The sequence below is a fragment of the Ipomoea triloba genome, chromosome 14, assembly GCF_003576645.1.
Source record: "Ipomoea triloba cultivar NCNSP0323 chromosome 14, ASM357664v1".
NCBI classification, from domain to species: Eukaryota; Viridiplantae; Streptophyta; class Magnoliopsida; order Solanales; family Convolvulaceae; genus Ipomoea; species Ipomoea triloba.
Window position 1 is genome coordinate 22286740 of NC_044929.1, and position 25743 is coordinate 22312482.

Genomic DNA, 25743 nt, shown 5'->3' on the forward strand with positions numbered 1-25743 from the left:
TTTTGACAATGTTGACATCCCAATAGTTCCAATTGAACAAGTTTAATTTACACGTCATTCTCAAAATTTTATCAATACATAAAAAATTTCTAAATAAATTTGTAAGTTAATTTTTACTATATCATTATAACAATATCTAGTGTAAAGTCGTCGTTGTTACTATCAAGCAAACATGTTTTAGAACTAGAGCAAGATGTACTACTTATGAACCTTCTACAAATTTAATAAATATTAATATTTTGTTCAATATATACTTTCACATGAGAATCTACAACACATATCTCACAACACATAAACATGTATGTAGTGAAAAAACTACCACTGCCAAATATCAATAGGCGTTTAATTTGTAAGATCAAGAGTTCATTGTAATTTAGACTAGCGTTATGACAAAGTTGGAAACATTTATTTTAGGGACAGTTATAGTCAATATCTCCTATATTGTATTGCATTCATATACTTTGAATTACCGATTTAAATAAACAAATGAGTTAATTTCATTTTTGTCATAGATTTATAGGTGGTAATCCACATTTAGTGCTTTTTAAAACACCCCTTTTTGGTCCTAGTATTATTGTGGCATGACTACTTTTATTTAATTTATTGTATAAGTAGAAATGTACACTTTTCTTCACCATCTTATAAAGCTGTGAAAAATGAAAATGCCAACGTTATCATGTATCAATCAGGCTATCACTTCAATATATCAACTTGCATTGTTGTCTATAAAAGCTAGAGCATATTTCATGGGTGAAAAAACAAGTAATTTTGTTCTTCGATCAAAAAAACAAAAAAAAAAAACAAAACTCAAGTATGGGAAATTTTGGTTGCAACTATATAGCACTCATCATCTTTCTTGTGCTGCCATCTTGTTTCTTTGCATCAGCATCAACAACAACTGAAGCTGAAGCTCTTCTCAAATGGAAGACCAGCTTCTTCATGTCTTCTTCTTATCTCGATTCATGGTCACGATCCAATCTAAGAAACATGTGTAATTGGACGGGTATTGTCTGCAATGGCACTGGAGCTACTACAGTTTCTCAGATCAATCTTCCTAATGCTGGCCTCTCTGGTACTCTTCACCACCTCAATTTTACTTCTTTTCCCAGCCTCACTCGTTTCAACATCACTGGAAACTACATCAATGGGTCAATCCCTCCTGCCATTGGTGATTTGTCCGACTTGGTCTTCTTGGACTTGAGCGAGAATAGGTTTGATGGAAGCATACCGCCACAGATTGGGAAGTTGAGGGAGCTTCAGTACCTCTCTCTTTCCTACAACTATTTTAGTGGAGTTGTTCCTCATCAGATTGGCAATCTTCGAAAGGTATGCTTCCTGGACCTTGGATTTAATTCTTACTTGGAAGCTCTCCATTGGTCTAGAGTTAAGAGTTTTCCTGTGTTGAGACATCTCGGTTTCGCTGGGAATGGAATTGGACCAAGGTTCCCTGATTTCATACTAGGTTGTAGGAACCTAACTTTTCTTGATTTGTCTGCAAACAATTTGAATGGATCTATCCCTGAGTCATTGTTCACCACTTTGAAAAAGCTTGAGTATCTCCATCTTTCTACCAATGGCTTTTCAGGGCCTTTATGGCCTAACATTGGCAAGTTGTTGAACCTCAAAGGTCTTGATTTGTCTGGAAACTATTTGAATGGATCAATTCCTGAGTCATTGTTCTCCACTTTGGAGAAACTTGAGGGTCTCAATCTTGAAGACAATAAGTTTTCAGGACCTTTATCACCTAACATTGGCAAGTTGTCCAACCTCAAATATCTTTTTTTGTCGTACAATTCGTTTCAGGGAGAAATCCCATCTTCTATAGGCCAACTTAAAAATCTTCAAGACTTGTATATTTCGGAGAATGAATTGAACTCAAGTATTCCTTCTGAGCTTGGTCATTGCACTCACCTCTTTGACTTGGATCTGAGTTTAAATTCACTCTTTGGAGCATTACCTTCGTCACTGTCATCTTTGACAAAGTTGTCTACCTTGGATTTATCAGATAATTTTCTTTCTGGTAATATTTCACCAAATTTTTTCTCCAATAATTGGACCATGCTAACATATTTGAACCTTCGGAACAATTCATTCAATGGGAGTATTCCATCAGAAATTGGCTTGCTAACCAATCTTGAATACCTTTCCTTGGATTCAAATCAATTTTCTGGAAACATTCCAACTCATATAGGAAACTTGCAGAATTTAGTTGAATTAGATATGTCTAAAAACAACCTTTATGGTTCAATACCTCAAACAATTGGAAACCTCACAAGACTCTCAGTCTTACTCCTTTCTACGAACAATCTCACTGGAACACTTTTGTCTGAGAATGAGGATCTAACACCAACACTTATTTCTTCCACCATTTGCAATATACAATATTCTCTAAAAATTTTGGTTTTGGCAAACAATTCATTATTTGGGCCAATACCTCATTGTTTAGGGAACATTAGTATCTCTGTGTTAGATTTGCATAGGAATCAATTTCATGGGCCAATTTCAACAAGTTTTATGGTGGGCAACTCTTTGAACAGCCTTAACTTGCGTGAAAATCTATTAGAGGGAACATTGCCGCCATCTTTAATCAATTGTAAAGAGTTGAAAGTTCTTGATCTTGGACACAACAACTTGAATGGACGTTTCCAATGTGGTTAGGAGTTTTTCTGAATCTAAAAGTTTTGAGCTTGAGATTTAACAAGTTGAACGGTTCCATAGTAAGCACGAGTATCAAAGGATACATGTTTCCTCAACTTCGTGTCTTTGACCTCTCTTACAATGAATTCATAGGAGATTTGCCTACCGTGCTTTTTAAGATTTTTAAAGCAATGGCAAATGAAGATGAAGATAGAATACCACAAGGACAAAGGTACCTAAAGCACAAGAACTACTATTACCAAGATTCATTAGTGATAGGAATGAAAGGACAAGAGCGTGAAATTGTTAAAATATTAATCACCTTTACTGCTATTGATCTCTCATGCAACGAATTTGAAGGTCATATTCCAAATAGCATTGGAGATCTTCTAGCACTACGTGAATTAAATTTATCGCATAACATGTTCACCGGCCTCATCCCAGGGTCTCTTGGAAATTTATCAGTGCTTGAATCCTTAGACCTTTCTTCAAATCAAATTGGCGGAGCAATCCCTGGACAATTGACAAGTATTTCATCTCTTGAAGTGTTGAATCTCTCACATAATAAGCTTGTGGGATGCATACCTCAAGGCTCACAATTCAATACATTTGAAGCAAATTCATATCAAGGGAATGATGGATTGAAAGGAAAACCTTTGTCACAAGGTTGTGGGAATGGCATGACACCACAACTTCCTGCATCAAAGGAGTTTCACCAAGAAGACGATTTGAGTTTTTTGAGTGGGTGCACAGTAAAAGTTGTGGCAATAGGGTACGGTTGTGGCATTCTGTTTGGACTATTCATGGGAAGTCTCATGCTCTTGACTGGAAAGCCAGAATTCATTGCAAGGTTTGTTGAAGAAGAAGCATACAAATTAGCAATGAAGGTCAAACGAAGAAAATCAAATACAAGAAGAAGAAGAAGAAACTAGATAGCTTTGCATGCCAATGGTAAGTAATCTTATTAATTACACCAGCAATTTACAACTATATATGGTCTGTTTTTGTTTGGTAATGCATTAGTAGTGTAGATCGATGCATGAAGGAATATACTGTGATGTGTGTTTATTACAAACTTTTGCAGCTGGTTTCTCTACCTATGGGAAATACTTCGGACATAGATCAGAGTACTGTTAAAGAAGTGTTTTGGTTTGTTGCTGACTCAGAAGCCACCTCCCAAGTACTGTGTCTGCTTTCAAATATGATCTCTAGCTAGGTGTTGTCATATGTTAATCTAAGTCGTATAATATTGTTTTGGTTGGATACTAAATGCTTCAATTAAGGTCTGATGAACAATGTATATATGTTCATGTCTTAGAGCTTTCTTTAGAACAAAATGGATTTGGTATGCCTATGTTTAAACCAAAAAAAAAAAAAAAAAAGGAAAAATATATTCTCCTATTAGATATGATTATGTTGGTTTTGATTATATACTTATCAATTCAAATTCATATAATTATGTTAGTCAAGCTCATAGCATATTAAACTGATAGTTATATTAGAGCTAGTAAAGTATACAAACATTTAGAGGCCTATTGGTCACTTAAAACACATATTTCTTTCTCCATCAATCTTAATAGCAAGGGCAGTACATGAATGACCTATTAAATTTGGGATTCAAACTTATATAAGAGCTAGCAATTTAAGCGAGAGACAACACTTATACTCACTATGTATGATGCATCGCAGTAAGTGCACTAATGCACAGCTCACTAGCCTATGATGCACAACTCACAACACTGGGTTGCACAACCAACACACCCAAATGCACAACCGTACTACCTAGACATGTGTACATATGCACCAATATCCAAATATAGGTAATATTATACTCAAAAGAACGATCGAAAAAATACTGATCACTTTGCATGGTCAAACACTCGATCAATGATCCAAATCACAACGGTGATGATCCAAGAAAATAGAAAAGTAATTTGACCAATGACTACCCATGCATTCACACTTTAAAAAAATAGAAAAAGACACTACTACCCCCACTTTAACAAAAAAAAAAAAAATCAATCCATGACATCTTAAATTAGAAAATCAAATCTGAGATATCCAAATAAAAAAACAAATGCACAAAATTAGTCTTCTAAGGATGGGTCCTTATTTAATAACCATATATATATATATATATATATATATATATATATATATATATATATATGTTCTTCATAACTCATATAGTTTGTCTTTCACATTTCTTACCTTTGGTTAATTTTTTGACTGCCTCTTTGTAATCTTTACGGCACCTTTTGCCTTTATAAGGTTGTGGTTACATGCATGCATGATGAAAACATTTTGAAAATGACTTTTATCGCATTTTTTTACGGTCAAAAGAATTGAAATGTGACACCCAATAATATAATGGTGTGAATTATTATATCATAGAAACCACTCTTCATTCAATCTTATAATTGGTTTAAAATAAGAATATGTGACCTATACATTAAAGTGATTAAATAACATTATTATTTTTCACTTTTTCTTTCATAAACAAACACATTAAAATAAAAATATGTGGGTTAAAATAAAATGTTCAAAAAATGAGTGGAAAAGATACTATAATTTGAGAAGAGAAATGGAGGCATTAATAGAGGAGTTTGATAATTCTTTGATCAAATCAAATAACATAGAGCATCCTTTTCAGAAGATATTTGAGGGTTTTTGGTATAGGAGATGTTTACATGGAAGATAGAGAACCAAAGTGAGAAAAAAATATGTTTTGCATAAGATGGTTTTTGACACATGCCAGTCACGGATTTCAACAAGGAGCAGTGCCACTGGCGCATCAGGCGCACCAAGTGCGCCCAGCGGACGCATGCATTGCACGCGCCCGCTAGACGCATCAGTAGTGGCTGACAACTCCTTTTTTTTTTCCCTTCTCATTTTCTCTTTCCTAATCACACTTACAAAAACCACAAAATAACTCCACTATTATGGATGCTCTAAGTGAATCAAAAAATTAAATTAAAAATTATACCAAAATGTCATTTACCAATCAAAGGGCATTGAGTTTTTGAATTAAAGTAGTCAACTAGTCATCTATCCTAATGGGTCTTTCAAGTTTATAGGAGCAGACCAGCGTAGGCATATATCTTTTTGTTGACCTCTTAGCTTTATGGTGTTTCCACTCTAACTTAGCCGTTGGGTTCACGCATCATGGAAACTACAATTGTATGTTATCCTAATGTTCATTTCAGAGAAAAAAGTATGAAAACTATTTTCTTTTTAATATAAGTATTAGGACTCTCTGAGTTTGAGTCACGTTAGGACTAGCTATCCTACTCTACCTGAGACTCCCCTTGTATATATATCTCCTATTCCTCATCATTGTAATTGTTCAATTGAATCAATACAATATTCAGTTCTCATCTGGTATCAGCTAGCCTAGGTTTATTTTCCAATGGCTGACGGCTCTGTTAATTCTTCCGAACGGACCGTTTCTGATGCAGCTATTTCTTCTGCGGTTTCTTCAGCAGCCGCTTCTCTGTCTGCTGCGCATCACTATGTTAGCATTAAGCTAACGAACAAGAATTTCTTGTTTTGGAGGACGCAGGTTATTCCGTTTCTTCGTGGGCACGACCTCATGGGTTTCGTTGATGGCACGAACTCTTGCCCTAATCGTTTTCTTCCCGTTTCTGAAGGCTCCTCCGCTGCTGCTGCTCTACCCAACCCGCTGCATGCTCCATGGGTGCGCCAAGATCAGGCGGTCCTTAGCATGTTAATCTCTTCACTTTCATCGGAAGTTATGTACCTCGCAATTGGTTGCACTACGTCGCGTGATCTCTGGTTGGCGCTTGAGCAGGCTCTCGCTTCTTCCAGTCAAGCTCGGATTATGCATATTCTTGGACAGCTGCAAACAATACGCCAAGGTGATGCCTCCGCCGTCGACTACATTGCTCGTGCGCAAGTTATGGTGGAAGATCTAGCTCTTGCTGGCCGTGCGGTTCATTTGGAGGATCAGAATATGTATATTTTCAGAGGTTTACGTCCAGAATATCACTCTGTCGTAGCCTCTTTGAATGTTCGAGGTCAACCGGTGCGTCTTCCCGAACTCGCATGAGTTCGCTACCGGTGATAGCTATGGCAGTGTTCCAGCCCCTGCAGCTGCGGCTTTTGTTGGCCAGCGTGGTAGTGGAGGTCGGTCGCGGTCTTGGCGTGGCGGATCGAATCGCCGCGGTGGGAATCAGTCACGTGGCGGTGCTGTTTTCGCCGACCAGCAACAGCAGCAGGGCGGTAGTGTGCAGCGTGGACGTGGCTCGCATGGCGGTGACAGGTCACGTGGGCGACGTGGTGGTAATTGGCAGCCTCAATGCCAATTATGTGGCAATTATGGCCATCTTGCACCAGCCTGTTTTTCTTTAATTGGCCGTGGACTCCAAGCTCATTTAACATATGCTGAGGATGCGCCGAATCTTGTGTCTGACTCGCATCTTTGGATTCCAGACACTGGGGCGACAAATCACGCGACCCCTGATATTGCTGCGCTCTCTACATCTGAAGAGTACACTGGTGGTCATGCTCTTCGAGTTGGTGATGGTACAGGTTTGCTTATTAGTCATACTGGTCATGCTTCTTTTTCTACTCCGTCTAAAGTATTTAGGATGTCTGATATTTTACATGTTCCTGGTTTGTCTTCCTCTCTTTTATCTGTGCAACGCTTTGCAAAAGATAATAAAGTCTTTTTTGAGTTTCATCCATCCTTTTTTGTTGTGAAGGATATAGTAACCAAGGCAATTCTTCTTCGCGGCAATAGTTGCGGTGGTCTCTACACGCTGCCCATTCCAAAAAATAGTCCCCGTGCGTTTATCTCGTCCCGTGCTTCCTCTTCCGTATGGCATGATCGTTTGGGACATCCTCATCAACGAGTCTTAGATCGTATTCTTCCTTTTTGTTCTGTTAGTGGTTCTAGTCGCAATAATCGTTGTACTTCTTCTTTGTGTTCTGCGTGTCAATTGGGCAAGTCTGCTCGTTTCCCTTTGCCACGTGTAGACTCTGTTAGTTCGAATATTCTTGATTTGATTTATACTGATATTTGGGGACCAGCTCCTGTTTTGTCTTCTTCTGGTTATCGTTATTTTGTTCTTTTTGTTGATGACCATTCTCGTTACACGTGGTATTATCCTATGAAATTGAAGTCTGACTTGTATGCCATTTTTGACAAGTTTCGTGCCTTAGTTGAACAGTCATTTAATCGCAAAATTAAGGCTATTCAGTCTGACTTAGGAGCTGAATACAAAAAGTTACATACTGTTCTTCTTTAGTTAGGGATTAATCATAGACAATCCTGTGCCTACACTCATGAACAGAATGGTCGTGTTGAGAGGAAGCACAGGCATATTGTCGAAACTGGTCTTACTCTTTTGGCTCGTGCGTCTGTTCCATCTCGTTTTTGGGACTTTGCTTTTGAAACTACTGTTTACTTGATTAATAGAATGTCATCTAGTGTTTTGCAGAATTCCAGTCCTCATTTATTGTTACATAAATCTTCTCCCTCATACTCTTTTCTTCGTGTGTTTGGTTGTCTTTGTTATCCTCACTTGCGTCCTTATAATCGTCACAAAATGTCGTATCGGTCATCTCCTTGTGTCTTCTTAGGTTATCATGAGTCTTTTAGGGGGTACAGATGCATGGACTTAACGACTAATAAGATTTATATCTGCAGACATGTATACTTTGACGAGAATGTGTTTCCCTTTGTTAGTAGGGTTGCTGTGCCATCTCCTCCCTCTGTGCAGAAATCGTGGGCTGAATCGGTTTTACAGGTATTGCCATCTTCTCTTGCTGATTCTGCTCAGGCTGCTTCTCCTGTCACCACCACTGCTGCTCCTACTCGTCAAAGAGGACGACCCCGTGGCAAGTCCACACGTCCGACTGTTCGCTCCCATGCAATGGCTACGAGGAGTCGGTCTGTGGCTCCACTTTTGGCTCTCTCTGCTCAGGCCTGTCCTACCGAGCCCACTTGCTACACTCAGGCAGTTAAATTTTCTGAATGGCGAGAGGCAATGGATCTGGAGTTCAATGCACTTTTGCACAATCAGACTTGGGTTCTAGTTCCTCCTCGCCCAGGTATGAATGTGATTGGGTGTAAGTGGGTTTTTCGTACTAAATGTAAAGCTGATGGTTCAATAGAGAGGCATAAGGCGAGACTTGTGGCGAAAGGGTTTAATCAAGTTCCTGGTCAGGACTTTTTTGACACCTTTAGTCCGGTTGTGAAACCCACTACAGTCAGATTGCTTTTGAGTTTGGCTATTTCCTCAGGTTGGGTGGTTAGGCAGCTTGACGTACACAATGCATTTTTGAATGGTGATTTGGCTGAGACTGTTTATATGCGTCAACCACCCGGGTATGCTGATGCTCAATTGCCTGATCACGTTTGTCTGTTGAGGCGTTCCTTATATGGCTTAAAGCAAGCTCCACGAGCTTGGTTTAATCGGCTGCATACTTTTTTACTCTCTGTTGGGTTTATAGCTTCAAAGACTGATGTGTCATTATTCTATTACTCTCGTGGTTCTGCATGTGTTTATATTTTAGTATATGTTGATGACATTTTGGTAATGGGGACTGATGAGCTACTAGTGTCTGATTTACTCTCTAAACTGTCTAATGCTTTCAAAATTAGAGATCTTGGTGAACCTGGTTTCTTTCTTGGAATTGAGCTAGTCAAAACTAGCAATGGTGTTATTCTTTCTCAGCAGCGGTACATATCAGACATCTTGAAACGGGCTGGAATGACTGATTGTAAACCTCTCGTCACTCCTATTTCTACATCGAAAACTCCATTGCTTAATTCAGATTCATATGAAGATCCAACGAAATACAGGAGTTTAGCTGGTGCTCTCTAGTATCTCACAATTACACGGCCAGACTTATCCTTTGCGGTCAATCAATTGTGTCAACATATGCATGCTCCAACATTGTCTCACTGAGAGCAGCTAAAACGAGTGCTCAGGTATGTCAAAGGCACCCTCTCATTCGGCTTGTGTGTAACTCAGTCAAATTCTAGAGAGCTTCATGCTTTCTCTGATTCTGACTGGGCTGGTTGTCCTGAGGACCGTAAATCTACTAGTGGGTATGCAGTGTTTCTTGGCACCAATCTTATCTCTTGGGTGTGCAAGAAACAGAAGACAGTTGCAAGATCATCCACGGAAGCTGAGTATAAAGCCTTGGCTGATGTTTGTGCTGAGGTCATATGGATCATGTCCTTGCTGCGTGAGATCAAAATTGATGGCATCCTTACTCCCAAATTATGGTGTGATAATCTTGGTGCTACTTATATGTGTGCGAATCCAATTTTTCATGCAAGAACTAAGCACGTGGAGATTGACTACCACTTTGTTAGAGATAGGGTTGCCAATGGAGATATTCAGGTTAACTTTATTTCCACAAAAGATCAATTAGCTGATATCTTTACAAAAGCTTTGCCTAGTCCTAGATTTTCTTTTCTTAGGGACAAGCTTCAGGTTAGTAGTTTACCCTGCGCTTGAGGGGGAGTATTAGGACTCTCTGAGTTTGAGTCACGTTAGGACTAGCTATCATACTCTACCTGAGACTCCCCTTGTATATATATCTCCTATTCCTCATCATTGTAATTGTTCAATTGAATCAATACAATATTCAGTTCTCATCATAAGACTTACAATATCGATTTTTAAGAAAAATTGACCTCATAGCATAAATTAAAAATATAAAAAAATATGTATACGCCATCGGTTAATTAATATAACACTGAAGTATTATATTCTTTGTTTTAAAAAAAATTAAAATACGATATCGGTTTGCTATAAACCGACGCCGTATACATATTATCAAAACAAAAATTTAAAAATAGTTACACTATACGACGTCGGCGCCGTATAGTATATTCATTTTTTTTATTTAAAATTATTTAAGACCTCGGTCTTTTGTTGAAAACGATGTTTAAAGTCTTTTTTTTAAAAAAAAAATTGATAGTTTTATTTAATGTTTTGACGTCAATTTTATTAAAAAAAAAAAATCGACATTATATGTTTGACGTTGTATGTTATTTTTGTAGTAGTGTTACTAGTGTCTTTAATATTACTATTATTTTTTTCTTTATAAGTAACAAACACTTTATTTATAATTAGTATTACATTTTTCCGTGTAAGCAGTACACTTGCATATTGACCTAACCTGACCCGATGCGTCTTACAGATAATGTTCTCACATAAGTGAACCCAAAAAATTGGATTGTTATACCTGGTCCGAAACGGTGCCGTAACATACGGATCTCATTATAGTTTTTTTAAAACTAAAATATAATTGTAATTTGAACAACAACAAAAACAGTGACGAAAAAGCAAGAACAAAAAACACACACAAGTTCATCAGATCACAAAAACACACACAAGTTCATTAGATCACAAAAACACACACGACAAAAGGTAAATATTTAAACAACATTGTGAAATTTAAAAAACATGGAATATAAGAGATAATACTTGGACTTATATTCCGTTTATCCTAACATTCGAATGCACAAACATATCACAACATGTGTTACTACATGAATACACAGAAAGATTGCCTAAAATACACAGAACGGTTGCCTAAAATACACAAAATAGAATACACAGAATATTGACATAAAATACACAGAATCTCATCCTCCTAACATTTTGACACGAGGTGCACAATGCAGTGTACACCCTGGTCCACGGTATAAATTGCCCAAAAAATTATACAAAAAAGAGTCATTTACCAATCAAACGCATTGAGTTTTTGACTAAAGTAGTCGTCTATCCTAACGGGTCTTTCAAGTTTATAGGAGCAGACAAGATCAGAGTAGGTATGTTTTTGTTGACCTCTTTATGGTGTTTCCACTTTAACTTAGCCGTCGGGTTCACGCATCATGGGAACTATAATTGTGATCCTACCTACCATCTTCATTTCATCAGACCAGTAATAGATCGAATTCAACAAGTTCACATACAGAAGAGAAAAAGTATGAAAACTTTTGATTGTTGGAATTATGTAGCACTCATCTTTCTTGTGCTGCCCTGTTTCTTTGCATTGGAGACGAAACCACCCGCCAGCCAAGCAGAAGCTGAAGCTCTTCTGAAATGGAAGAGCAACATGTCGTTGCCGTCTTCTTCTTCGCTCAATTCATGGTCACTATCCAATCTAAAAAACATTTGTAACTGGACAGGTATTGCCTGCAATGGTGGTGGGGCTATTTCTGAGATCAATCTTTCTCATGCTGGCCTCTCTGGAGATCTCACTCAGCTCAACTTTACTTCTTTCCCCACCCTCAAAAGCTTCAACATCAGTTCTAACGAATTCAGTGGAGCAATCCCTCCTGCCATTGGTGATCTATCAAACTTGGTTCTCTTGGACTTGGCCAGTAATTCGTTTGATGGAAGCATTCCACCACAGATTGGGAACTTGACGGAGCTTCAGTATCTCTCCCTTGGTGGAAACATTCTTACTGGTGTTCTTCCTCATCAGATCGGAAATCTCCAGAAGGTATGGTTTCTAGACCTTAAAGGTAATTACTTAGAGGCTCCTGACTGGTCTAAAGTTAAGAGCTTTCCTAGGCTGAGACATCTCACTTTATCATGGAGTATGTTTGGACCAAAGTTCCCTAGTTTCATACCAGGTTGTCGGAACCTGGTTTTTCTTGATTTGGCCATGAACTCTTTCGAATCAATCCCTGAGTCGTTATTCACCAATTTGGAGAAGCTTGAGTATCTCGATCTTTCTCGTAATCAACTTTCACAGCCTTTATCACCAAACATCAGTAAGCTGTCCAAGCTCAAAATTCTTTACTTATTTGAAAGTTCAATTCAAGGAGAAATCCCGTCTTCTATAGGCAAGCTCAAAAATCTTCAAGTCTTGAATATTAAGAACAATCGCCTGAATTTAAGTATTCCTTCTGAACTTGGTCATTGCACTAACCTCATTGAGTTGAACCTGTTTTCAAATTCACTCACTGGACCATTGCCCTCATCACTTTCATCTTTGACCAACCTAAAGACTTTGATGCTTCATTACAATTACTTGAATGGGAGTATCCCATTTGAAATTGGTTTGCTCACAAATCTTGAATCCCTTTATTTGGACAACAATAACTTTTCAGGCACCATTCCAACTCAGATAGGAAACTTGCAAAATTTAATTAATTTAGGAATATCTGAGAATAGTCTATATGGTTCAATACCTCAGACAATTGGAAACCTCACAAGCCTCATTGGTTTAGGACTTTCCAACAATAATCTCACTGGAATGCTTCCACCTCAGATAGGAAACTTGAAGAATTTAAGTTCTCTAGACCTATCAAAAAATAGTCTCTATGGCCCAATTCCCCAAACAATTGGAAATCTCACTAACCTGGGTTATCTTGACCTTTCTTCCAATGATTTCACCAAAACACTTCCACCTCAAATAGGAAATTTGCCATATTTGTTTTATTTGTACCTGTCAGATAACAACCTCTATGGTCAAATACCTATGACAATTGGAAACTTGCAGCAATTGAATATACTTAACATGACAAAAAATAGCTTCTCTGGTCCAATACCTCAAACAATTGGAAATCTCACAAGTCTCAGAAGTCTATTTCTCTCTACCAATAATCTCATTGGAACGCTTCCACCTCATATAGGAAACTTGCCCTATTTGAGTGATTTACACTTGTCAGAAAACAACCTCTATGGCCCAATATCTCATACAATTGGAAACCTAACAAGACTCAGCACCCTACTCCTTTCCGCAAACAATTTCAACGGAACACTTCTGTCTGAAGATGGGAATCTGCCATCAATGCTTATCTCTTCACCAATTTGCAATTTAAATTCTCTCCAAATTTTGGTTTTGGCCAACAATTCATTGACTGGGCTAATACCTCAATGTTTGGGAAACATTAGCAAAGACCTCTTAGTGTTAGATTTGCATCACAATCAATTTCAGGGGCCAATCCCAACAAGTTTTAAGGTTGGCAATTCATTTACCAGACTTAATTTGCGTGAAAATCAATTAGAGGGAACAATGCCACGATCTTTAATCAATTGTAAAGAATTGGAAATTATTGATCTTGGACATAACAACTTGAGTGGTACATTTCCAATGTGGTTAGGAGTTCTTCCAAACTTGAAGGTTCTTAGCTTGAGATTTAACAAGTTGAATGGTTCCATACCAAGTACATATGTTAAACGGTACTTGTTTCCTCAACTTCGTGTCTTTGACCTCTCTTACAATGAATTCACTGGGGATTTTCCTACAAGACTTTTTAAGCATTTTAAAGCCATGGAAAATGAAGATCCACAACAGCAAATGTACCTAAATCAAAGCGACTATTATCAAGATTCACTAGTGGTACAAATAAAGGGGCAATCTCGTGAAATTGTGAAAATATTAATCACGTTTACTACTGTTGATCTCTCATGCAACAAATTTGAGGGCCAAATTCCATCTAGCATCGGAGATCTTCTTGCATTACGTGAATTGAATTTATCACATAACATATTCACTGGCCACATCCCAATGTCTCTTGGAAATTTATCTGTGCTTGAATCCTTAGATCTGTCTTCAAATCAAATTGGCGGAACAATCCCAGGTCAATTGACAAGTATTTCATCTCTTGAAGTGTTGAATCTCTCACATAATAAGCTTGTGGGATGCATACCTCGAGGTCCACAATTCAATACATTTGAAGCAAATTCATATCAAGGGAATAGTGGATTGAAAGGAAAACCTTTGTCACAAGGTTGTGAGAATGGCATGACACCACAACTTCCTGCACCAAAGTATCTCAACCAAGAAGACGATTCTAGTTTTTTGAGTGGATTCACAGTAAAAGTTGTGGCAATAGGGTACGGTTGTGGTATTCTTTTTGGATTATTCATGGGAAGTCTTATGCTCCTAACTGGAAGGCCAGAATTCATTGCAAGGTTTGTTGAAGAAGAAGCATACAAACTAGCAATGAAGATCAAACGGAGAAGATCAAAAACAAGAAGAAGAAGAAACTAGCGTCAATGGTAAGTAATCTTATTACACCAAACCAATTTACAAATATATATGGTATGTTTTTGTTTGGTAATGCATAAGTGTAGATATTTGAAGGAATATACTATGAAGTGAGTTTACTAACTTTTGCAGCTCACTTGGCTTCTCTCGGATGACAAATACTCAAGACAGAGGATGTTATTGTTAAAGAAGTGATTTAGTTTGTTGCCGACTCAGAAGCCAACTCCCAAGTAGTGTTGACTTTCATATATGGCTATCTCTAATTAGGTGTTGTCACATTCTATGGCTTTGGTATGATACCAAATGTTTCAATTCATGTATGATGAATAATGTCAATATGTTCATGTGTTAGAGCTTTCTTTCTAGTAAAATGGATTTGTTATGCTTATGTTTATTATTGAGGGTGACAAAAGAAACAACAACCAATATATGAGGGTGTGCATTGAGTAAATTCTGCTTTATAACTCTAACTGACAAAGAATTACAATTAAATAAATATGTATTGCATAGCTGATTGATAAGCTCAAACCAAGAAAACGAACAAGCCACCCATATACCCAAAGTTGAACTTATAACATTATAATTATCAAGTCAACAACTTAATCAACTTGATTGGGTCCGACTTTATCCTATTCTTATACCTAAAAGTAGTCATGCAAAACACATTTAAACATTTGACTAACGGGGGCCAGGTGTGGGAATTAATGTCCAGCTGTTTACATTAACTTTCATTTTCTTTATCGATCTCTGCATGGTGCTTCAAGAAGCACTAAAATCAACCACCTACAGCACGTACAGTGGTTAGAAATCCATCTTTAAAAAGGCATAGGCCTGTTCAGTAAATACTGTTAGCTGATACTAATAGTTGTTAGCTGATTGAGTTAGAAGGTATAGATTCTGTTTAATAAATAATTAGCTCATCAGTCAATTTTAGCTTATTTGATCACTATTAATTATTTAACAAAGTTGTCAGGGTTGAATTTATCAAATAATTTTCTTTCTGGTAATATTTCATCAAATATTTTCTCAAATTGGACCAATCTTGTATACTTGTGGCTTTATAACAATTCCTTCCATGGGATTATTTCATATGAAATTGGCTTGCTAACCAATCTTGAAAGCCTTTCCTTGTATTCAAATCAATTTTCTGACAACATTCCAACTCATATAGGAAACTTAGCTTGAAGAGTTTAGGGGGTGTATTCAATATTTATTTTAAAAAAAAGAAGAAGTTTGGAAGCATTATTCAATTCAAACTTTTAGGGAATCTTTAAAAGTCAATTAAGGATATTTGATTAAGAGTCTTTAAAAGTCGGGTGGTATTCAATTTAGACTTTAAAAAGTTTTTAAAAGTCAAGCGGTACGTATTCGATTAGGACTTTTAAAAAGTTTTTAAAACTCGGGTGATTTTCAAAAAATTATGAACTTTTATAGACTTGTTTATTTTAATACTTTTTGTAGATTTTTCCTTCTCAAATATAAATAGTTGAAATTCATCCCTCATTCCCTCAAACAGAAGATATCTAAACTTTCTTTCTACCAACTATGAATATTTTCTCTCTCTATTGAAAATTTATCTATTTTTTCCCTCTATATTTAAACTCTATAAACTTTATGCCTAAATTCAATAGATTATTTTTGAATTAATTCCATTTTTGGTCCTAGATTTATAAGTGAGAATCTACTTTTAGTCATTTTTTATTAGAACATCCTCATTTGGTCCTAGTAATATCGTGACATGATCAATTTTAGTCCTCCAACAACAAAATTGTTGAAATATCGTTAAATATAAAGACATTTCAATATTTTTTTATACAAAGTATGTTGAACCATTATATTTTTTATGTTTATTTTTTTGAAAACATTCATAATTGAATACCAATGTCCTTGTATTTAACGATATTTAAACTGATTTGTTGATAAATGACCAAAAATGATCATGCCACAATAATACTAGGACCAAAACTAAATATTCTAATAAAAATGACTAAAAGTGAATTATCACATATAAATCTAGAACCAAAAATGGAATTAACTCATTATTTTTTCTTCATTACCATACATTTTAATTTCTTCATGCCTAAACTCTATAACATTTTTCTTACACCTAAACTTGGGCTACTTTGTCAACAAGGACCCCATGGAAGAGGAAGTCTTCGTCCAGATTTGGAGGGAAACTATCATGGTGGTCTGTGTCCAAAAATTTGGACAAAGACTTTTATGGTGGTCTTTGTCCGAGATATAGAGGACCACTATGGAGGAAGTCCCTGCCCAAAGGGCGAAGACTTTTATAACCTCTTCATTCAAAAAATCTAAACTATTATTGTGGTTTAGAGAATGAGATTATTCACATTCTAATTATTGTCACTTTCATTGTTGTAATCGTCCTTTCAATATTCAAAGATAGCAGGAAATGATTATCATGCTAATAATTATGTTTAATGTCAAATTAAATTATTTACACTTAATTAACCAGCTTAGTTGACGTGAGTTTTCCAGTGCGTGTTTCACCTTAGCCGACCGGATTACCGAGTGCATGAAGGGTACGTGGCACACATGCCTGCCCCTCGGCATGTGTCCCCTCAAAATCCTTATAAATAGCCTGTGAGACACATGTTCATGGGACTTTGGGCTCTCTACACTCGCCATAACCGTTTCCTCGGGAACCTCCGACCCTAGCCGTTTCTTTCCAAGCCTAGCACTCAATACTAAAAGACATACGACTGCACGCCCGTATACTACCAATCACATACGAAGACAGATACTTGGTGGAATTTACTACATCAATATTCTTATATCTTTTTTTTGAAAATAATATTCTTATATCTAATAGCTATGACATACAAAAGCTTTTAAGATAGAGTGTTTACATGTTTGAAGTATGTATCCATCTTAAGAACTCAAGAAAACTCTTCAAAAATGTTTAGGTCGTTTACAAAAGAATGCATCTTTTTACATACTGTACTAATATTTTTTATTTTGCGAAGTAAAAATGATATTGTTGAGATTCGACGGAAGCTACTATTGAGTGATTGTGATTAGTTTTGGTTTTACCATACATTAGTACCTACAGATGAAATTGATGGATGGGAGGCAATCATTACTCATGATTCATTACCAAAGAAACGGTCAATCGGGGGAACCTACATATACTTTAATTTCTATCAATTCTTATCTCTCTTCCATCCTAACCAAATTCCAAAATTCCTACCACAATGATAAATGTAGTGCATGATGATAAGATCTTGAAAATAACTTCCATTTGTTGTATTAGTAGAAATGTACCATTTTTCTTCACCATCTTATACGGAGGTGTGGAAAATGGAAATGCCATCATTCCCATGTATCAATCAGCCTATCACTTCAATATATCAACTTGCATTGTCTATAAAAGCTAGAGCATATTTCTTGGGTGAAAAAACAAGTAATTTTGTTCTTCAAAAAAAAAAAAAAAAAAAACTCAACTATGGGAAATTTTGGTTGCAACTATACAGCACTCATCATCTTTCTTGTGCTGCCAGCATGTTTCTTTGCATCATCAGCATCAACAACTGAAGCTGAAGCTCTTCTCAAATGGAAGAGCAGCTTGTTGATATCTTATTCACTCAATTCATGGTCACTATCCAATCTAAGAAACATGTGTAATTGGACGGGTATTGTCTGCAATGGCGGTGGAGCTACTACTGTTTCTCAGATCAATCTTCCTTATGCTGATCTCTATGGTACTCTTCACCACCTCAATTTTACTTCTTTTCCCAGCCTCACTCGTTTCAACATCAGTGGAAACTTCTTCAATGGATCAATCCCTCCTGCCATAGGTGACTTGTCCAACTTGGTCTTCTTGGACTTGAGCGAGAATAGGTTTGATGGAAGCATACCGCCACAGATTGGGAAGTTGAGGGAGCTTCACTACCTCTCCCTTTACTTCAACAATTTTAGTGGAGTTGTTCCCCATCAGATTGGCAATCTTCAAAAGGTATGCTTCCTGGACCTTGGATTAAATTCTTACTTGGAAGCTCCCGATTGGTCTACAATTAAGAGTTTTCCTGTGCTGAGACATCTCAGTTTCTTTAGGAATGAATTTGGACCAAGGTTCCCTGATTTCATACTAGGTTGTAGGAACCTAACTTATCTTGATTTGATTGGAAACTATTTGAATGGATTAATCCCCGAGTCATTGTTCACCAATTTGAAAAAACTTGAGTGTCTCTATCTTTCTGCCAATAACTTTTCAGGACATTTATCTTCTATAGGCCAACTTAAAAATCTTCAAAGATTGTATATTGAAGGTAATGAATTCAATTCAAGTATTCCTTCTGAGCTTGGTCGTTGCACTAACCTCACTCACTTAGATTTCCGTTTAAATTCATTCTTTGGAGCATTGCCTTCGTCACTGTCATCTTTGACAAAGTTGTCTATGTTACTTTTAACTGATAATTTTCTTTCTGGTAATATTTCACCAAATTTTTTCTCCAATTGGACCAGGCTAAAATCTTTGAGCCTTCAGAACAATTCATTCAACGGGAGTATTCCATCAGAAATTGGCTTGCTAACCAATCTTGGATTCCTTTCCTTGGATTCAAATCAATTTTCTGGAAACATTCCAACTCATATAGGAAACTTGCAGAATTTAATTTACTTAGATATGTCGAAAAACAACTTTTATGGTTCAATACCTCAAACAATTGGGAACCTCACAAGCCTCTCAATCTTAGACCTTTCCACAAACAATCTCACTGGAACACTTTTGTCGGAGAATAAGGATCTAACACCAACACTTATCTCTTCCATCATTTGCAATATAAATTCTCTCAAAATTTTGGATTTGGCAAACAATTCATTATCTGGGCCAATACCTCAATGTTTAGGAAACATTAATCTCTCTGTGTTAGATTTGCACCGGAATCAATTTCATGGGCCAATTCCAACATTGGGCAACTCTTTGAACAGCCTTAACTTGCGTGAAAATCAATTGGAAGGAACATTGCCGCAATCTTTAATCAATTGTAAAGAGTTGGAAGTTCTTGATCTTGGACACGACAACTTGAATGGTACATTTCCAATGTGGTTAGGAGTTCTTCGATACCTAACGGTTCTGAGTTTGAGATTTAATAAGTTGAATGGTTCCATAACAAGCACGAGTATCAAAGGATACATGTTTCCTCAACTTCGTGTCTTTGACATCTCTTACAATGAATTCATAGGAGATTTGCCTACTATGCTTTTTAAGATTTTTAAAGCAATGGCAAATGAAGATGAAGATAGAATACCACAAGGACAAATGTACCTAAGTCAGAAATACTACTATTACCAAGATTCATTAGTGATAGGAATGAAAGGACAAGAACGTGAAATTGTTAAAATATTAATCACGTTTACTGCTATCGATCTCTCATGCAACAAATTTGAAGGCCATATTCCAAATAGCATCGGAGATCTTCTTGCACTACGTGAATTAAATTTGTCACATAACATGTTCACCGGCCTCATCCCAGCGTCTCTTGGAAATTTATCTGTCCTTGAATCCTTAGACCTTTCTTCAAATAAAATTGGCGGACCAATCCCTGGGCAACTAGCGAGAATTTCATCTCTTGAAGTGTTGAATCTCTCACATAATAAGCTTGTGGGATGCATACCTCAAGGCCCACAATTCAATACATTTGAAGTGAATTCATTCCAAGGAAATGATGGATTGAAAGGAAAACCTTTGTCACAAGGTTGTGGGAATGGCATGACACCACAACTTCCAACACCAAAGAAGCTCCACCAAGAAGACGATTCAAGTTTTTTGAGCGGATGTACCATAAAAGTTGTTGGAATGGGATACGGTTGTGGTATTCTTTTTGGATTATTCATGGAAAGTCTCATACTCCTAACTGGAAAGCCAGAATTCATTGCAAGGTTTGTTGAAGAAGAATCATACAAACTAGCAATGAAGATCAAACGAAGAAGATCAAAAACAAGAAGGAGAAGAAACTAGCATCAATGGTAAGTAATCTTATTACACCAAAGCAATTTACAACTATATATGGTATGTTTTTCTTTGGTAATGCATAAGTGTAGATGCATGAAGGAATATACTATGAAGCGTGTTTACTAACTTTTGCAACTCATTTCGCTTCTCTTCAGATGACAAATACTCGAGACAAAGGATGTTGTTGTTAAAGAAGTGATTTGGTTTGTTGCCGACTCAGAAGCCACCTCCCAAGTACTGTCGACTTTCATATATGATCTATCTCTAGTTAGGTGTTTCAATTCATGCATGATGAATAATGTCAATATGTTCAATTCATGTCTTAGAGCTTGTTTTCTAGTAAAATGGATTTGTTATGCTTATGTTTATTATCTCAAAACAAAATTCTTCATTTCTCCTAGGTAGTTTATATTTTTCCTAAGAGTGAAAAAATTAACAAATTAAAATTTTACAATTAGACAAATCTGAATTAGAAAACACCAATAATATTTACAAAAAATAAGAGGTTTAATTTCATCCCTTCATCAAAGGGATGATTAAAAAAAAATCTAAAGACGGACATAGGAGTAAGACATCATAATTAGTCACCACCCAATTGGTACATATATAATTAATTTGTTTGATTTATTCTATCAAAATAGAATTTGATTTATTAAATTGAAATAAATAAAAATAAAATAAAATGTGTAATAGAGATTCTTGACAATGTGTGCAGGGTCCTTTTTATATATATAAAAAAAACAATAATTATGTAACAAAAATAATTTATAAAATATAATGTACGTAGAGTGTGGACAGTTTGAATATGTTAAGAAAGGGGAATAATAAATTATTGGTCACAAGCGCATCAAAATCATCACCATTTACCAACCACACACAAGAATCCAGATATAGATGCCCCATTAAACCCCAGCCCTTGATATATTCATATTCCCTACAGTGTCCATTCAATATTTTATTCCTTAATTATTACAATAATCATGTGTTTTGGAGTTGAGTTATGCATGCTTATGAAAAAAAGTGATTCTTCCGCATAATGCTTATCATTACATTAAAAGTGATCTAATACCAACTATCAAAACGCTTATCGTCACGCTAAAAGTTATAACTAGTAATGAAAATGTAACTTTATTTCATTATATTATATTTACGTAGCATATAACGTCATGTATGTTTTAATAGTAAGATATTAATTTCGATCCTTTAAGCTTCTGTTCAACCGCATGCATGCAATTTAATCCAAAAAACAGACAATAAAAATTGGCCTATATGGCTATATGGATATTAAATATTGTTTTAATTTATTATTAGTTTAGTTTGATGGTTTCAATTCTGCTGCCATGCAAATAAAGCCAGAGAATGATGGAGTGTAGATTTATAAATTATTTTGTCCTCGTACCACATATCAATCGAAACATACAAAGTGGTTATTATTTCTTATAATTTCAGGTACAATATATATCCCCACCCCTACACCTCATCAAAAAACAAAAGAAATATTGCCAAGTGAAACATAATTTTCATAGTAAAAAAACACGAGTTCGATTCCTGTCAACAATTTCTCGGTTGAGCTCTTTGTACTAGGATGAGTTTATCCAATGTATACCTGTAAGCAGTGACTATGAGATTCCTTCAACGTCCAAAATAAATAAATAAATTCTTTTTCTCAGAACATTACTTTCAGATCGAATCCAAAGTAATATATATGGTGGCAACCGTAGCTAAATTAGTTGGACAGTTGACTTAGTAACAACAAGATTCCAGGTTTGTTCTTGCAAAATAAAGTTGCAGTATATTGGTCTAGGTTGAACTACATACCATTCAATCCGCGAATGTAAATATTTTTTAAAAATTGCTTAATATGACAAAATTAAATAACTAAGTTATTATGAGCAAAGTTGTAGATCAAAATGTGTAATCCAAAACCATGTGAGATCCCAATTATTATCGTTAATTGTTTTATAAACATATGGTGACAATAATTGTTTTGTCATCGTTTTCTTAATTATTGCAAATTGAAACACAATTTGTTACAAAAGAACATAATTACACAATTTGATATTTTTTCCTTGAAAAAAATATGATGAATGGATGTGGACTCGTGCATCCTCCCTAGCCCATTGTTGTGTATATATCACCTTCAACAATATTTTTTGGGGCCTACCATAAACATATATATGATTAATTAGATTGAAATAAACATCCATATGACACTTCATGAAAACTCGCTCTACAAAATTAAGATATGTAGTGACAATTTTTGTGACAAAGTATAATTTCGTCATAAATAGTATTTTTTTGTGACAAACAATTGATTGATATTATTATTTGTGATAACATGCATCATTTTTATTACATAAAGAATGGTAATTATGACAAATGAGTATTTGCTACAATTAAAGTCCAGTATTAATAGATTAGTAATATCACATATATACTAAGTTGTCACTATTTGTTGTCACTAAAGGTGGACTTAGATTTAAGGTATTTCTTCTTTTTTTTTTTTAATTTTTCAGCCATGTTTGGTTGTTGTTCCTATGTAATTAATAGCTTGCAAACCACACTAAAAAGACTCTATATGTGATGGTCTCAGACTCTCAACTAAGAATGTGTTGCCAATAATCAGATATTCGACATTTTGATATATACGAGAGTCGTTTCATACTCCATCTACTCAATTAAGTGATTGGAAAAGGCTATTTTCATCTAGAGATTCCTAGGGTTATTACTTGGAAAACGTTATTTGTATCAAAAGTTAAATATTATTTGGTGTTACTACATACTTGTAATAAGTGCTATTCGTGCCTATAAATTGATTGACTTGATCGCTATAAATCAACTACTATTCCAATTTTGTATGCAATAGACTTCAATTATTTGGAAGAGCAATTAAAGTGGTGTCAATGTAATAGGAGGATTAGATTGCTCTAATTCTAACAATATCTTATATAAATTATCTATCTCTAGGGCTTTCATCACTCTCCCGAATACACCTTTAATAAGTAAAAACCAACTGGCTAGTTAAAAATTAATTATGGATCAATCAAGAATATATGCTGCCTGCTGCCTGCTGCCTGCTTTATGACACATAATAATTAAACTATATATACACACATATATATACATACACACAGACACATGATCTTTCCTAAATCCCTGGCGGGCCAATGAAAAGCCTACATTAAAACCATATATTATAGTTAATTGTTCTTCATTAATTTGCTAATCATATATACTTTTTTCTTTCTTTGAAAGCTCTTAATTAAACTGAAGAGATCGTCAAAAAGCTGCAGCAATGGGGTTAAGAGACATCGAAGCCACACTGCCTCCAGGCTTTAGATTCTATCCCAGCGACGAAGAGCTTGTCTGTCACTATTTGTACAAGAAAGTCGTCGCAAATAATCAACGGCTTTCTAAGTATACTTTGGTCGAAATCGATCTTCATACTTGCGAGCCATGGCAACTTCCTGGTATCCTTTCTCTCTCTATTTCTCTCTCTTTCTTTTGGTTTGAATATAATATAATGCGTTGTTGTTGTGAATTGTGGGTGTAAAGATGTGGCGAAGCTGAACTCGAAGGAGTGGTATTTCTTCAGCTTTCGCGATCGGAAATATGCGACCGGATACCGGAGCAACAGGGCGACAAGCTGCGGCTACTGGAAAGGCACCGGGAAAGATCGTCGGATTCTTGACCCCGCCACCGGCACCGTTCTAGGGATGAGAAAAACGTTGGTGTTCTACCACCATAGAGCTCCCCATGGCGTTAAAACTGATTGGATTATGCACGAATTTCGCCTCGAAAACCCCCATATCCCTCCCAAGGTAAAAGCATTAGATATTATAAAAAAAAAAGTTAATTCCATGAAACCTATTAGACACTTGTGTTTGCACCGATTTAGTTCAATGGTTCAAATGGAATATACTGTTGTATTTGAGAAAATATATCAAAGTTTGAACCTTGGCACAGTAAGAATTATGTCTAAAGTGGGTAAATCCATTGAATCACAGTGATTTACATCCTGTTAAATGTTCTAATATACTAAAATTATGTGTTATGTCTTAATTAAAACTTTGTTTATGAATTTTTAAATGCAGGAAGACTGGGTACTGTGCAGGGTATTCCAAAAATCAAAAGCTACGGGGATTTGCGACGATAGCATTGTCGGTGTAGGCGCCGCCGCTTCTACTTCTTCTCCTAACGCGGTCAATAATAATGGTTTCTTGCCGGCGGGTTATTCTCCGATGAGTGGAGTCCCGGCGGGGAATGTTGGAATGGCCGCGCAGAGCAAGGGCGAAGAGGATGATGAATATGGCTTCTTTTTTAACGTGAATTGTGAAGAAGCAAATTTCCAAGCTCCAGGCGAAGGAGTTCCTTTGTGGATTGATGAGGATTTCAGGTTTGATAATGGTGGAAATGGCTTGCTTTTCATCTGATCAAGTTGTATTTTTTGTTTTGGAGAAACTCCATTTAATTTGTTGCCAATATATTTTATTTGTGGTGTCTAGGAGAGATCAGAAGAGTGCCATGTTTGATTGGAATTTTCATTTTTATTGATTTTTTTAAAAGAAATGCTAAGAATATGCGGTGTGTATATATATATATCACTTTTCAATAAGGAAAAAATAAAAATGCTTTTAATGTCAAAAAATTTTCATGTATTATGATTGACAAAAAATACAATACATAATACTCCGATCCGTAAGTGAATCATATGTAAAAGTATGCTTAAAGTGAATCAGTAGAGCATGCATACATTAAGCCCTTCTCAAAACCCGAATCTAATTAATTGTAGAACTACTTGAAACTATTTCAAACCCAATATAATGATACTTAGCTTGTACTTACTTCGCAGGTACCCGAACATATTTTTAAAAAGAAGATAAATTTATTACAATATTTTTGTTTATTACGCAAGTTAATGTAATACGTTCTATTAATTTGTTTAATACAATTATATTGTAATTGCCATTAAAATAAATGTTTATAACTTTTTAAAAAAACTATTTTAAATACTTAGCCTAAAAACGGTAGTTTAAATAAATATTATATATGTTTTGAATTTCTCTAAGTCTTTGTAATTTTCTTTTAGGTAGTATTGTCATTGTCTTCATCTTTAATATTTGTCATCTTTTTTCTTTATT

General features: G+C 35.8%; 4 protein-coding genes across 4 annotated transcripts; all 4 read left to right on the top strand.

The window, feature by feature from the left end:
- The first annotated feature begins 800 nt into the window (after positions 1-800).
- LOC116004351 (leucine-rich repeat receptor protein kinase EMS1-like) lies at positions 801-2658 on the top strand. Its single transcript, XM_031244355.1, has one exon. The coding sequence runs from the start codon at positions 814-816 to the stop codon at positions 2656-2658; it is 1845 nt and encodes a 614-aa protein (XP_031100215.1). The 5' UTR covers positions 801-813.
- LOC116004352 (receptor-like protein 9DC3) lies at positions 2625-4004 on the top strand. Its single transcript, XM_031244356.1, has 2 exons — positions 2625-3588; positions 3722-4004. The coding sequence occupies exon 1, from the start codon at positions 2649-2651 to the stop codon at positions 3567-3569; it is 921 nt and encodes a 306-aa protein (XP_031100216.1). The 5' UTR covers positions 2625-2648; the 3' UTR covers positions 3570-3588; positions 3722-4004.
- Positions 4005-11587: 7583 nt separating this feature from the next.
- Positions 11588-20993, top strand: LOC116004119. Its single transcript, XM_031244051.1, has 4 exons — positions 11588-14630; positions 17903-17909; positions 18023-20616; positions 20758-20993. The coding sequence occupies exons 1-3, from the start codon at positions 11611-11613 to the stop codon at positions 20606-20608; spliced, it is 5613 nt and encodes a 1870-aa protein (XP_031099911.1). The 5' UTR covers positions 11588-11610; the 3' UTR covers positions 20609-20616; positions 20758-20993.
- Positions 20994-23897: 2904 nt separating this feature from the next.
- LOC116004120 (NAC domain-containing protein 21/22-like) lies at positions 23898-25035 on the top strand. The gene is made up of 3 exons (XM_031244052.1): positions 23898-24072; positions 24158-24423; positions 24697-25035. The coding sequence occupies exons 1-3, from the start codon at positions 23898-23900 to the stop codon at positions 25033-25035; spliced, it is 780 nt and encodes a 259-aa protein (XP_031099912.1).
- The last annotated feature ends 708 nt before the right edge of the window (positions 25036-25743 follow it).